Below are 14,009 nucleotides of genomic sequence, written 5' to 3' on the forward strand. Positions count from 1 at the left end.
GATTAAATGTTGCGTTATGTTTTCCTACGTGGGCTACAAATAACTATGAAGAAAATTAATGTTGTTATTGTAACAGTGAATATTTTAAGATTATCTGCATTATGGCTACATCAGAACAAAATTTAAAATTATACACATGTAACCTAGCATGAAGCCAAAGTCCATTGAGAAGGCAACCTTGCCTCATGGCTTTTAGGACACTTACAGCTTCTGAACATTGTAGCAAGGATGCAGCTCTGACAAAACATAGTAAATCAATCTACCAATTAACAAAATAAAGTGAACAGGCAAGACTCTTCAAAGGTGTATGCTTCCCTTTAAGTTACAGATTAACTGTAAGGCCTCCATATAGCATACACCTTAGCTTATAGGATCTGCCTATCTCAGTACAAGTATATTCAAGCACAATATGTTTCAATGTCTACTCAGAATGGGGTATCAAAGAAGCAAAAGCACCATAACAATTATTTAAGCCAAAATATACTTCAAGTTGTACGGACTCAGAATGAGCTGATCAGCAATCATCACTTGGTCCATTCAAGATATACAAGCATCAGGCTGTGAAGGTTTTGGTTGAAGGAATGCACTCTTCCCATGGAGATCCACCTTCCATTTTGAGAGTTGCATTCCTTTTGTACATGCCATTTTTAGATACATATGATTTCACAAGGTTGCATCCAACTAAGTTCTATTAAGAGTAGACCCACTGAAATTGACAGACATGGGTTTAGTCATTTCAGTGGGTTTACTCTCAGTAGAACTTAGCTGACAACAGCCACTGTCTCAATTAATTAGTCCTAGCTGTTGCCTGTAGGAAAGCTTTACAATTACAAGCTGCTTCTTGCTAAGTTGGTTTCAATACTTTTAGTTTATTACATTTATATTCTAACCTCTCAGGGAAGCATGCACGGGCAATGTTCTCAACTAGAGTATGGTAAGCAGAGATCAGCAGTGTTGAAACAGGCAACATTTGGTACAGAAACAGCATGTGACTACTGCTTAATAAGCTACCAACATGGCTTTATTTGAGTGTTTCTGAAGAATTAAGTCTCATTTCTACACTGCTCGCACATACTTTCTAGGTGAATGTACTCCTGCGACCAGAGAACAGAACAAAGTCTTCCCCTCTAAATGACCACTATGTTCTGAACGGGAGAAAGGCAATTCTGAGTTAAAGGTTAACTATTTAATTGAGAATCTGAACGGGTTCTCTTCATGCAATGCATTTCCCAGCATAAATCCTTACCTGTTGGGGTCTGAGTTTTACTGGGGTGGTGATGTCCACCTACTCCTGGCTGTGGAGGAGGACTTGCTCCTGCTTGTCCAGTACCTTGCGCTGGGCTCGTGCTGATCAGAGTTCCAGTAGGCAGAGGCTGGCCTCTTTTTAAGAGCTGCTTCTGTTCTTGTTGGCGGAAGCGTGGAGGCACCTCACGAGGCAGGTATCGGGATGCAGCTGGCTGCTGCCCATTGGCAGATGAACGCTTGCCATTGCTATTGTTAGTAATAGTGCTGGTGGAAGTACTGGTACTGGTACCGGCAGGTTGGGGCTGGCTTAAACTGGTCTTAATAGGTTCTGGCACTGTTGAAAATGAAAGATCAAGAACACATTTATTGGGTGAAAGAATTAAACAACATTCTTTTTAAAACACAGCTTAATTGAAAGTAGATCTCAGTCCACCTTTCTTTGTACATTTGTTTTAAATAGAAACTAAGTAGTTTCCCCCAAAGTATGTGTTATGGAAAACCAACACATTGTACATTTAAATGCAATCATTTTTCTAAAAAAATATATTTATTGGCAACATCGACCGATTATGAAGTATGAAGGGATCGTAAGTGATGTGCATTTAAATAATTTTAGAAACAGGTCCCTAATTCATTATCATGTTCCCTAATCATGGCTCCACAACTAAAAAGGCCCTGTCTCATATGCCCATCTGCTTTCTGCATATGAAGGAATGCAAGGCAAGGCTTCAAATGCTGATTTAAGTGGAAGGCCAGGCACATCTAGAATAAGGCAGATTATTGAGAGAGTCAAAACCAGTACTTTGCAGTGGACCTGGAAACAAATCAATAACCATCACAAATGAAATAATATATGTCCCGTATTATATGCATTTTGAACCAACTGAGGTTTCTGAGCACTCACACAGAACACCTTAGAAAAACTTCATACAGCATAGTAACAGTTCATGCAGATAAAAGTCAGCAAATCATAGTTTGGTATAGTTTACACACTATACCAGGTACCAAGTTGTTAGAATAATCTCAATATCTTCTTAACAAATCACAATGAAGACTCAATTTGTGCCTTCTCATAAATGTCAAACTTCACCTCTTATCTTGTAAATCAGCTGCTGTTACATAGGTACAAAAAGAGATGCCATTCCTTCATACCCTGCTTCTCTGAACAATTACAGAATAAAAATGAGCTTAAGTATTCTACAAAATTCACAGCAGCCCTTGTGTTTTACATTCTTTTCAACTTCATTTGTAAAGCTCAAAGTCAATGTGCTGCACTACATATACAGTACATTTAACACAGCCCAGGAATGTATACTCTGGGAATACAGATGAAATACTGACTTTGTTTAAACCTCTGCAGCTGCTCAAAACTAGAAACATTTCCTGGGTTTTTAATTGGAATGAAACCAGAGCTAGATCCCCATTGTAGTAACATTATCCAAGAACAATGAAGTATCAAACAGAGAAATGCTTGTACTGTATTAATCCCCACCACCACCACCCCTGTAACCTGCTAAGGTCAATATCTAGAGATAGAGGAAATCACAAAGTAATTGATGGGAAAGTATAACATGACTTTTTATCCACAACTGTACCATTAACCAGCTGATGCAGCAGTATTTGCTGCCAGAGTCAGGCTCCTGGAAAATTTTAAGCAATGTGATCCTATTAAAGCAGAATGTGTGTGGGTGTTTACTAAAAGGACTTTGGGGAGGAAATTAGCCAGTTTTACTACATTAATTACATTGCCAAATACAAATGTTTTGTACCATTTAAATACAGACATCTTAATACATCTTCACAGAATTTTCTATTTCCTACCTAATCTGATCTATTAGAAATCAGGTTTTTTTAAAGTTACAGCTAAGAACGTTACCCAGAGATAGTAGTCCAAAATGTTAGTGCAAATTTGATATGCAACTTTGCTCTGTTGCCGTCTCGCCTTTTCTACAACACTTCTCCCCCCCTCCCCCATTTTTAATTTCCAGTATGCTCATCCTGTACCACAGGGGTGGAGAACCTGTGGCCCTCCAGATGTTGCTGGAATACAGTTCCCACCATCCCTGACCACTAGGCACGCTGACTAGGGCTAACAGGAGTTGGAGTTGAGCTGGAATAGCTCAGCTGGTAGAGCATGAGACTCTTGATCTCAGGGTCATGGGTTGAAGCCCCACAATGGGCAAAAAAGATTACTGCAGTGCAGGAGGTTGGACTAGATGACCCTTCTGGTCCCTTCCAACTCTACAGTTCTATGACTCTATGATTCTATAAAATATGGAGGGCCACAGATTCCCCACTACTGTTGTACAGGAAACCATAATATGATGGAGATCTAGTGTGTGCTGTTGACAGCTAGGCTCTCAAGCTGCAAATTCTAATAGTTTCCATTTTGTGGTCCCAAAAGCCCACCTGGCTTAACTAGCTTAAGTCCTTTGTGGGTTGCACTGTCAGCATCTGTCAGTCAGGCACAGAAGGAGCATGCATGCATGTGTGCACGCACACACACACACACACCCAAACCAAAGTTTTTTCATATTAATATATGTTTGGTCAAAATCTCTCACATTCTGACAGGATAGTCTGCATTTGGGAATTTCAGATTTCCCAGTGTTTCCAGTGTACATCCTTCCTGGCTTTAATAAAATCAGAAAGGGTAACCAACATGATAAGATTGCATTGAATGTGAAAGGCTGCCATGGTGGCTTAAACCACAATTCAAAAAATCTATCCATTCTTTAGGACTGCACCCCTATGCGCACCTCCCCGAGAGTAAGTCCCACTGAACTCAGTGAGGCTTACACAAGAGTAGACATGCCGACAACTGCACTATAGAATACTCTTTAAGCATTTGAATGAACTTCTCAGATTTAAGAACTGCATGTGCAAGTCTGCACTATTTTCTCCTTCATTCAACCATTTACCACATAATGAACACATCCAGTTGTTCTACAACTATTATGCATTAAACCATTACATTACCATTGTAAGCTCTCAGGCTTTTACTCCCCAATTACTCCAAAGAAAAATAAACCTTTCCCTTGTACAATTTCTCAGGTTACAATCTTCTCTTTGGTGAAAGCCATTTGTTCACAGGAGACAGCACTTCTTTAGGCTTTGAAACAGAAGACATTGCATGTATCCATTTCACACACAGTGAAAGGCTAGTGTTTGTACAGGGAAGATATTAGAAATTGTAGATCTCTATGCAGGGTTTTGAGACAGGAAACCAAAATTGTAGGAGGACTAATTCAGAGGTGAATTCTGTATCATCATGCTAAATCTTTGTTGTCTGGCTTTTCTTATTCAGACCTATTCACTTATTTATATCAGCCACATGCGCACATCCCAGTTATGATGTGTGCCTCAGACCTGCCCTCCAGATTTCTATCAAACATGTCACACATGCTAATCTTGCCTGAAGTAATGAGGCCAAACTCACTTGGTCTGTGCCTGATTCTCTGGCGCAGAGCAATTGGGAGTCTAGCAGTGAGGGGGTGCTCGTGACACAATGCAACTGGCAGCCCACATGAGTTATCAGAATGGTTGAAAGAGCACAGAGTGCTAGTCAAATAAAAACATGGCCTTGGGAAATCCACCAATTCCAAGCACTGATCTAAGGCAGACTTTGCAGAAGCTGCTGTTTGATTGTCCTGCAGGAGAAAATCTAGAAGCACTACTATGGTTAAGTAGAAAAGCACAATAACAACTGAGAAAAGCCAATGGGCTCCACAAAGAACCTAGATATGGTAAAGAATAAAAGCAATAACATGTTTTATTTGTACAGAGGCAGCCTCAAAACAAATCAAAACAAAAAACTGCACAATGGAAAGGAAAATTAAATAGCAAATGGATTTGGAGGATAATATTAGAAGCTAAATATTCCCTTTTAAATTAAGACAAAACTGAAGAATAAACAATTCGGCTTCTCATCAACATAGCTCCCATTAGTTTTTAAAAAGCAGAAAATGAAAGAGGCAGTCTTAAAAACTATTCAAGACAACCACTCCTCTGTTAATTCTCATTCAAAGGGTCAGTTTGGACATTATGCTAAACAATTATATGCTTGGAGATATGACGCCAGAGTCTAGCAGTGACCAGGACCCCAAATTAGATGTTACAATGTCACTGGCTAAGGTTCCTGGATCTGAGCCTGGTGTTGATGGTCAGAAGACTACTGCACCCAAGGCCGGCAGGCAAAAACCTGCTGAGCCAGTTCTCACAGGATCCCAAGAGCCAGGACTGTGGGGGATACCTTTCCTCAGATCTGAGGAAATAAATGCTTCCCACACCACCTCACCAGTCCACAGCACAGACAGCACACAAGGAGGGAGGCCATGAAGTGCAAGGTCTTTAGGTCAGAACTTGGCCCCTTTCAGAGATTCCAGTTTTCCAAAAGCAGATGGAACCTATGAGAAGGGGCTTAGAGGCAGAAGTTCAAAAGGCTTCAGTTCCTGAAGCAAGTTGTTCACTAGGAGGTTTCCTTGGTACCGTAACAACAGACTCACCCTGCCCTGTGGGCTTCATCATGGGATCACAACAAGATGGGACATATTGCTAAAACTCATGCTCACTTACACCCCATCCTCCTGTTTGGGGCAGCTGTAAGGAGGAGAGCAGAAGTATTTGCTTCCAGTTTCAAATGAACCAAAGTTCCTTATTATTTGGGAACTTGAGGGAATTCTAGTTAGTGAAGAAGCCCGGATCATATACCAAGGGTTCATCCTGGTTTGTTTAAATTAATCATAGTTTTAACCAGGGCATTTTTTAAAACAGAACTCAGTTCCGGCACCTCACAGGTGGGTGCCATTGTCATTATAAGAGAACAAGGAAGGCATTCATGATGAGTTCCAGCACCTCTTTTTCTAGAAAAATAGCAGTGGTTTAAACCAGCCATAGTTTCAATAATGGCAGAACAGGGGAGGTGGGAGTACACAGGTCTGAGGCTCATTTGCTTAATCCAAACAAAAATTTAGTCTTATGTTCAAAAAGGCACTGTACCTGCCTTTTAGACATGCTTCTCTTTAAAGTAGATATGTGCCACTTCAAATACAGCTTAACCCACATTCAACACTTGCTTGATGATGTTATGTGCTGATGGGCTTTTGCAGCAAAAGTCCTTCTGCTTTACAAAATATCTGATATGCCTTCAAAGTATTTTGTTTTGCTTAAATACATTTAGCAGCTTGGTGGTAGACTCTGCTACTGCAGGTGACCTTTAAGGAATACACTTACAATGTACAGTATGAATTAAATTGACTGCAGTCCCTCAGGAAATGAATTTCAAGCCAGTCTTGTAAAGGAGTATTACTGCTTGGAAGGACAGGGCTTCTACTCATGAGATTCTGCACAGCCTGTAGTGAACTGCATTATGCAGCAAGTGAGGGAGGTCTTCCAATTTCCATAAGCTATTCTGCTTTTTAGAGGTCTAAACTGGTTAGTACTTACCTGTACCCAAAATTTCAATCTAAACATTCTCTCTTCTGATGAGCTGCCTAGCTGTGCTTGGGGGGGGGGGGGTTAAACCAGTAGTTGCTATAGTACTTTAGTTGTCTTTTTGCAGAGGGCTTAGGAAATAAACACCAACAAGAAACCTTTTGAGGTAGCTATTTCAATTCCACTTACAAACATGGTTTGAAAGCACAGGGGGCTTGAGGAAGGGGCCCCATCAACTCAGCTCTCTGGAAATGACCTCTCCCACCAGACCACCCCAATGATTCTTGCAAGATGCTATTTAGTTTACCAAGGTCATCATTAGCTATGTGAATGTATGGGGGGGAGTGTACTCCCCAAAACACTGCCCAGATTTGGGAGGGGTGGGACTTGCTCTCCTGGATTATATGCATTTGGCAAAAGATTTTTTGTTTTTGTTTTTTGAAATAGTAACCTTTTCCTGGCATAGGTTCAAATGAGATAATATTACAAGTTTGCATTGTCTACTTAGAACTCAAATTAGTTCAGTTTTTTCTTGCTTGGTTGGTGGAAGTCTGCCAATGCTGAAGGTATTTATATTGTAAGATTCAACCAACAAAGACGAAAGAGGTTGTGCCCATCAGTTTGAGCGAGTCTCCTCCCACAAGACAAACTCTTGCAAAGTAACTCACTTGTTGAGTCCTAGGCCCAAATGAGCAGCAAAGGACAACCCCAAAACGGTCAAATAAAAATTGTCACACACACACACACACACACACACACACACACCACCACCACCACCACCCCATGTCACAGAAAAGACTCTAACACAGAGCTGTTCTTCCTCCAGTGTGATAACTGAAAGAGAACTGAGCAGGAAGATATGAACATGGAAAAAGGATTTGGCATGTGCCAAAAATCTAGCCTAGGTTGAGAGATATTCCAAATGAGCTAAGCTATACACAGGTACAGAAACCCTATGCGTGATTGCACAGAGAGACCATGAAAAAGAAAGATGAGAAACATGCCAGTTGCTCTTTACTAATTTTCTTAATATGGCCTCATATAATTGCAAAGTGGGAAAATGAATCAGAGTGGAAACACAAGTGTTCCTTGTTTATTTCTGCAAGTGATCTATAAATTGTGTTTCACTGGCCCAACAATAGTGTCATTGACACTTCAATTTAGAGCCTTTATTATTAAGGCTCTTGAAGGATTCAGTGTTATACAGGCAACACTAGCACATCAGATCTCTACATGTGTATCCAACTCTATGGAAAGGAACATGTTTCTTTTTCAACCAAAGGGTAATAGACTGTCTTTAACAGTGTAATAATTATAACTTTTTCCCTAGCCATATGAAACAGAAGCTAATGAGATGGCATGGAAAGGAATTCAATGTCAATACATCTTTTAAACCTGGATCTTCTGAAACACTGATAGCAGTTGAACTTGTGTGTTTTTTCTGTGCTACTTTGCTTCTGGTGCGCTATTGCAAAGACGTTATTTAATGGAGAAGCAAATACCAAAAAGGTTTCTAACCTATTAAACAATGAGATATGTAATAAACAAAAATCCTACATTTCAACCTTAATTGTGCCATTTCTTTAAGAGCCTCTTAAAGGGCACGAGCAGTAGAGTTTTAAAATATGCAAATGTATTTAAATATAATCAATCAGTTAAAAGCTATAAAATGATTTAAAAAACTAATCAGTTGACAGCACTAGTTAGAAATAAGAAGGTAATCAGTCTACTAACTTAGAATTAATGTCCTCAAAAATATTTATGAGAGCTGATATTTTTCAATAAACTATAAAAGGATTCTGAATGTATCCTCACACAAGAACAGCCTGCTTTCAGGTTCATTAAAAGGCAGGGAACCACTTAATAATAATAAAGTCTTTCTGCCAAAAATGAGGTTCACTTGATTATAGAATTTCGAAGAGAGGCATTCAGCTACATCACCAAGATAAAGTAAAACCTTAGACATCACAAATGGCTTGCTTCCAAATGATCCTGCTGCTTTGGGTATCAAGCATTTCAATGATTTGCATAAGGTATTTTAAAGCAACAAAGCATCAAGTTGTAACACATACTAAAATAAAATCCTTTACATGCAGTTTTATAACAGCCCTCACCACCAGCTAAGTAGCCGTGGAGATTTCCTACAGCATTGTGGGAAAGTGCCTGCTGCTTTGAGTGAATGCATTAGCTTTGCTAAAGCTTTCTTTACTGTGTAGCAGATCCAGTGACTGACTCATAAACTGTCAATTGTTAGAGAGCACCTTTCTTGATCTAAGCGGTACATTTGGGAAGGGAGGGCTTTCTTCTGAATGCACAAACACTCTCACACATATATCTAGCAAACTTTATAGAATGATACAACACGGCATGGCAGCGGCTGTGGTCAGTGGAGGCTGACTAGAACACTAGAATGCTGTGCACCACACAGTTAATCAGCCCCAAGGGCCAATCTGCCAATCTACAAAAAGATCTTGCCAGTTACACAAGAGGCTGCCTGTCTACCCTTTCACCTGAAGGTAATATATTGCCGTTGCTGTTGTCATTTAAACAGCTCCTTGAGATACAGAAAAGAAATCTAGTCTAGTGTCATCATGATGCCATTGAGAAGATCAGCCCACTTCTGAGCACTGCATTGTTCATTTCTAAATGACAGGATTTCATGCACTATTTTGGTTTCTAAACAACATTCAAGAACTGCAGACTATTTCATTTTCAAAATAAACAGAGTAGGAGCTAACTCTGATACAAAGAGAGCTCAAACGTGGATTTTAAGAGACAAAACCAATACTACCTTGTGTTTTTATGATAGATATCTATTTGTAATACAGCACAAAAGCTTTCCACATTCTAAACAAATTGCTTGCTGCTAATAATCACACCATACTTAATGGTATCTAACTTCCTAATCCAATTTTAGAGAAACAAATCCAATAATTACTTACATATGCTTTTTAATGATTACAATCTCAGAGGAATCCCAACTCTACACAAAAGCATTAAGAAATTGTATATGGATTTTATTAATGCAATGAATGGGATCAGTCACCCAGATTTCAATTACTACAAAAGCTTTTAAGCACATTTCTACAACAGAAGGAAGGAATGCATACAGAAGTGACAAAAACTGCTTAATCCCCATAGTGTTGATTTCTCACTGTTTTAGACTTCCAGTATCATCAGATCAAATTCTGTACTATGCTCTCTTCCACTCCTAAAATAAAGGAACCCAACCCCCTCCAAGCACACACAAAAACCCCTTGCATTTCTTCATCGGCAGGAGGAAAGAGAGGTGCAACACAAGAGAGTATTCTGGAATAGGAACAGTTAAACCCAGCAATGCATTCTTGGCCACTGCTGTGACAGGATTTATTTACAGCTTCCATTAAACACAGCAGCTCCATTACAAAGTGCTGTATGTGAGAAGAATTTTTGATTATACAATGCAAGTGCCGTACTGCATAAAACATAGCATGCCAACGTATTTCCCCCCCACCCGTAATTGGTTTGGGTCATTGTTTGATGGGTTTATGAATTCATTACAGGAAACAGATGGATCCCATAAATCAGAGCTATTCATCCAGCCAATCAAATGGGCAATTCCCCCCCATCTCCTCCCCCCCCCCCCCGTTCTTAATGAAGCCACTTCCTTCGTGTCCAAAACTGTGTATGGTGTATAGAGAAAGAAGTTGTTAAAGCAACCTCAAAACAGGAACAGGAAACAGGAAACACCCTTTAAATAAAACCAATAAGGTAATCACACCCACAAAGAGGTACCCCCATTGAAGCCAGATACAAAGAAAAGAACTTACCCAGTTCCGCTGAAACACAGGAACTAAAGCAGAAAGGGTAAAATGTTCTGCTTTTTAGTAAGTTCTGTTTTTAAGGGCAAGAAAACAGTTTTATAATGGAAATGCTTATTTTGCTCCCCATTCCACTTTCAGATGGTGAATTTTTATTCAGAAAATTACTTCCTTTGTCTACTAAACTCTCAAGTTTGACAACAGTGACATCTGCTGGTAAAAGTGAAGGTATCACAAATGTTACATAAGTAATGTTTCATATGTAGGTAGTTCTCTGCTATGTCGGTCTACACACAGAAAATTCCAAATCATGTGTAAAACGAAGTTTTACACTAAGTGGTGCTTTTTTAAAAAAAAATTAACAAGGTTTGTAATTTCCCCCCAACCCTGCTGCTTTAAAGATTTTAGTTACAATCTTCACATCTCTTTCTCTAAAATAGCACCACTGAAAGACAATAAGGCTGTTCTGATTTATAGATTCAAGATTAACACTCCAGTCCTAAGCATATAGGATGACGACAATTCCACTGGTTTCAAAAGGAACTTATTGCCACATAAGAGTGCACAGAGATTTAGAAGATGATATCAACCAAACTCTTTTGTTTAAACACTCACTTAGATATAGACAGGATACTAAGATCATTTTGATATAAGCATCTAGGTTTGTTTGCTGTTGCTTATGTTCCATATTCTATTAGGATGCGGGGGTGGGGGCAGAGGTGGGGGGAGACCAAACATCCCTGACTTTCCATTTAGATTGTGGCCTTTACAAGTTTTACATTACAAAAGTAACCTTACACATGACATAAGACATAAAATCCAGGAAAATTTATACTGGCAAATGGACTTTTAAATGCTTTCAAACAAGATTTTACTAAAAAGTACTCTGGTAAATTTACAAAAAGATACTTAAATTCATGTATTTACTTATTCATGAGGAAGAATTCCAAATGCCACATTTACACGTCTGTTTTTAGCCCTTGTGCGCAACTGTGACAAGCTCTTGCATGGGTAAACATTTTCAATGAATTAGTTCAGTTATGCAATTTGCCATTCGCATGTCCACCTGGGGTGAGTAGAGGGTGCCCCCTGATGAACATTCATGTTTTAACTTGCACCTACAGAGGCCAGAGAGACAAATATCCTAACAAAGTACTACTGGTGAAGATTTTAGCATAACTCCTAAGAGGCATGCTCTCTTTCCTACATAAGGATTTGTATGCAGAATGTCTTTCCAGTTCAGTTCCACTCACAGATTCACAGTCTTTTCTATCTGTGGGTCTTAAATCAGAGGGACAACACATCAGTTTAGCCTGTTCTCATCTGAATACCTTTTTAATGGGCCTCAAGGTGTGAAGCATAATTTATTCTGAAAGCGCACACCAAGACATATGATCATCAAATGAAGTTGGTAGATAACTACCCATCCTAAATGGCTATTATAAAACAGTGAAATTTATTTGCCATCTATTCAGCAGCTTTTGATTCAGACAAATTAATTCCTAATTTTTGTGCTAGAGAAGCTGCTTGAAAATATGTCATCCAGAAAGAATTTAAAACCATCAGTGGGATACCAACGTTTTATGAGGAAGCCATGGTAACTTATAGGTTCTACAATGAATGAGTCACAAATCACATTTTTCAGAGGGAGCATTTCCTATCACTCAGTACAAATTACACATTTTCACTTGAATCTGACTTGCTTATCCTTCCTCAAGCATATAAATACAAGTACACTAAGAATAGCATTTAATGTGTTGCACTTTAATTTTGAGAGCTTCAAACATTCTGCTTTTACGTATACTTTTCTACATTAACAGCCTCTCTTAAAACTGGGCTTTTAAAAATCCATTATTTCTGCATCTCTTTGGGATCCCTGGAGATGCTGCTATCATACCATCTATATTGAATCTTGGTAGAACATATGGAACCAGGGTTGCTATCTGGAAACAGAACTTATCTATTTCTTTCTTTGTTAACTAGCTTAGCTGTCCTGATACTATGTTTCCTATTGCCTCATCAATAACTGTCCTTATGGAAAATGGGTACCTATCCTTAACACAGCCCTTCAGAATGCTGATGTACAGGAATAGACAGACTCTAAACAAAGCACTGAGAGGGCCAGGAAAACTGGTTATATAGACCAACCCATGTCTTTGTGAGTCAAAAGTTATTTAGCTCCTTTCCTTGCAATAGTGAATTTGGCAGAGGCCTCCTCTTAAGCACCTCAGATGGTATCTAGACTACAGTTTGATCTTCCATATTGAATCTTTTATTGCAGAAAAATGAGTGCAGAAACTGGTAAAAATGCAGTGATAAAATTAGAGCTGGGGTTCCCCAATACTGAATAAGATGTAAGGCCCACCCACAGGCAAGGGTGAGTCCAGTAGGAGGCGTCATCCTTATCAGGTATGTCTCCTAGCAGCATCTGGTAAACTGCAAAACTAGAAGCCATTCTGACAACTTTGCCCCAAAGCAGGTTAGTAGCACTGGTTTCTTCAGTAAAGGTTGGAAAGCTGCCTTTTTAAGGCCAAGTGAGGCAGCCATTCCCATCCTTCCCACCCTCCTGAACCAGTGTCCCAATGGTAGCAAAGCCTGATTATTGTTGGCCTTGGTGCCTGCACCGCACCCCTTAGCTACCCCTGCTGCCAGACAGTGGTTGCCAGAGCAAGGCAGCAATATGCCGCTAGCCTCCAAACACTGCTTTCCCCCCAAATGCTGTAGGGGTGGGGCAGCAGCAAGGTACCCCAGAACAGCTGTAGAAACGAAGTCAGTCCAGTGTTCCCACCATGGTAAGTTGTAATGAAGCTACAGCTGGAGGCCAGCTCCACAGTGCTGCCCACTTAAGTCTTCAGGTACAGTGCATAATCTATGTTGATTCAATAATCAACATAATAATAATCTATGTTGAAGCAAGGCTCAACTACCAGTAACAGCGACTTTTGTATCTCAACCAGTAAAGATTCTGATTTCATCTGTAGACGTTTTGCTATCTGCACTAACTTAGAGAATTAGTTGTCTGCATTCCCCAAGCATCTTCTTTACATGAGTGGGTTACAAGTAAAAAACCATCCAAGGAATTAAACCAAGACCATCACTCCCAACCCTACATTCTGTCTATAAGCTGGGTCTAAATAACCCCAGCAAGCTGTAAGAAATTGTGTATCTGAACAGGAAACAAATGCATCACAAAATACTCATTTCAGCTGAAACCTACCAAGCATAATTTTGCTATAGCGGCAGCAAAATAGGAATAAAAAGTAGTAACTGAAAGTATCACCATAATGGCAATATTTTAAAAAAATGTTTCATTTGTAATTTAAAAATAGTAAATGTGATCGGTCCTAGCTCAAGCCAAGTATTATTCCAGTCTTCTGCTATATCACTTGAACTGCATCAGCTTCCTTGTACAGCAGCAGTCTGTAGTGCCACAGCGGGGGCAGAGGACACCCAAGTGCTGTTGTATTCATTGCCAAGATCAGCATTCTGCTCTGCCATCAGCAGAGCAATCATCTGTGTCAGTGGGCATGC

The 14,009-nt window shown here is 39.6% G+C and overlaps 1 protein-coding gene across 10 annotated transcripts in view; it reads right to left on the bottom strand.

Moving 5' to 3' along the window:
- The window catches only part of TNRC6C (trinucleotide repeat containing adaptor 6C), a 116,211-nt gene that overhangs the window by 58,496 nt on the left and 43,706 nt on the right, over nt 1-14,009 (bottom strand). For all 10 annotated transcript variants that reach the window (XM_077924249.1, XM_077924248.1, XM_077924247.1 and 7 more), the window contains one exon: nt 1,247-1,579. In XM_077924249.1, the coding sequence (XP_077780375.1) occupies nt 1,247-1,579 (333 nt within the window). The remainder of the gene's footprint in view (nt 1-1,246; nt 1,580-14,009) is intronic.

This window comes from Podarcis muralis, chromosome 2 (genome assembly GCF_964188315.1).
Source record: "Podarcis muralis chromosome 2, rPodMur119.hap1.1, whole genome shotgun sequence".
Lineage (NCBI taxonomy): Eukaryota > Metazoa > Chordata > Lepidosauria > Squamata > Lacertidae > Podarcis > Podarcis muralis.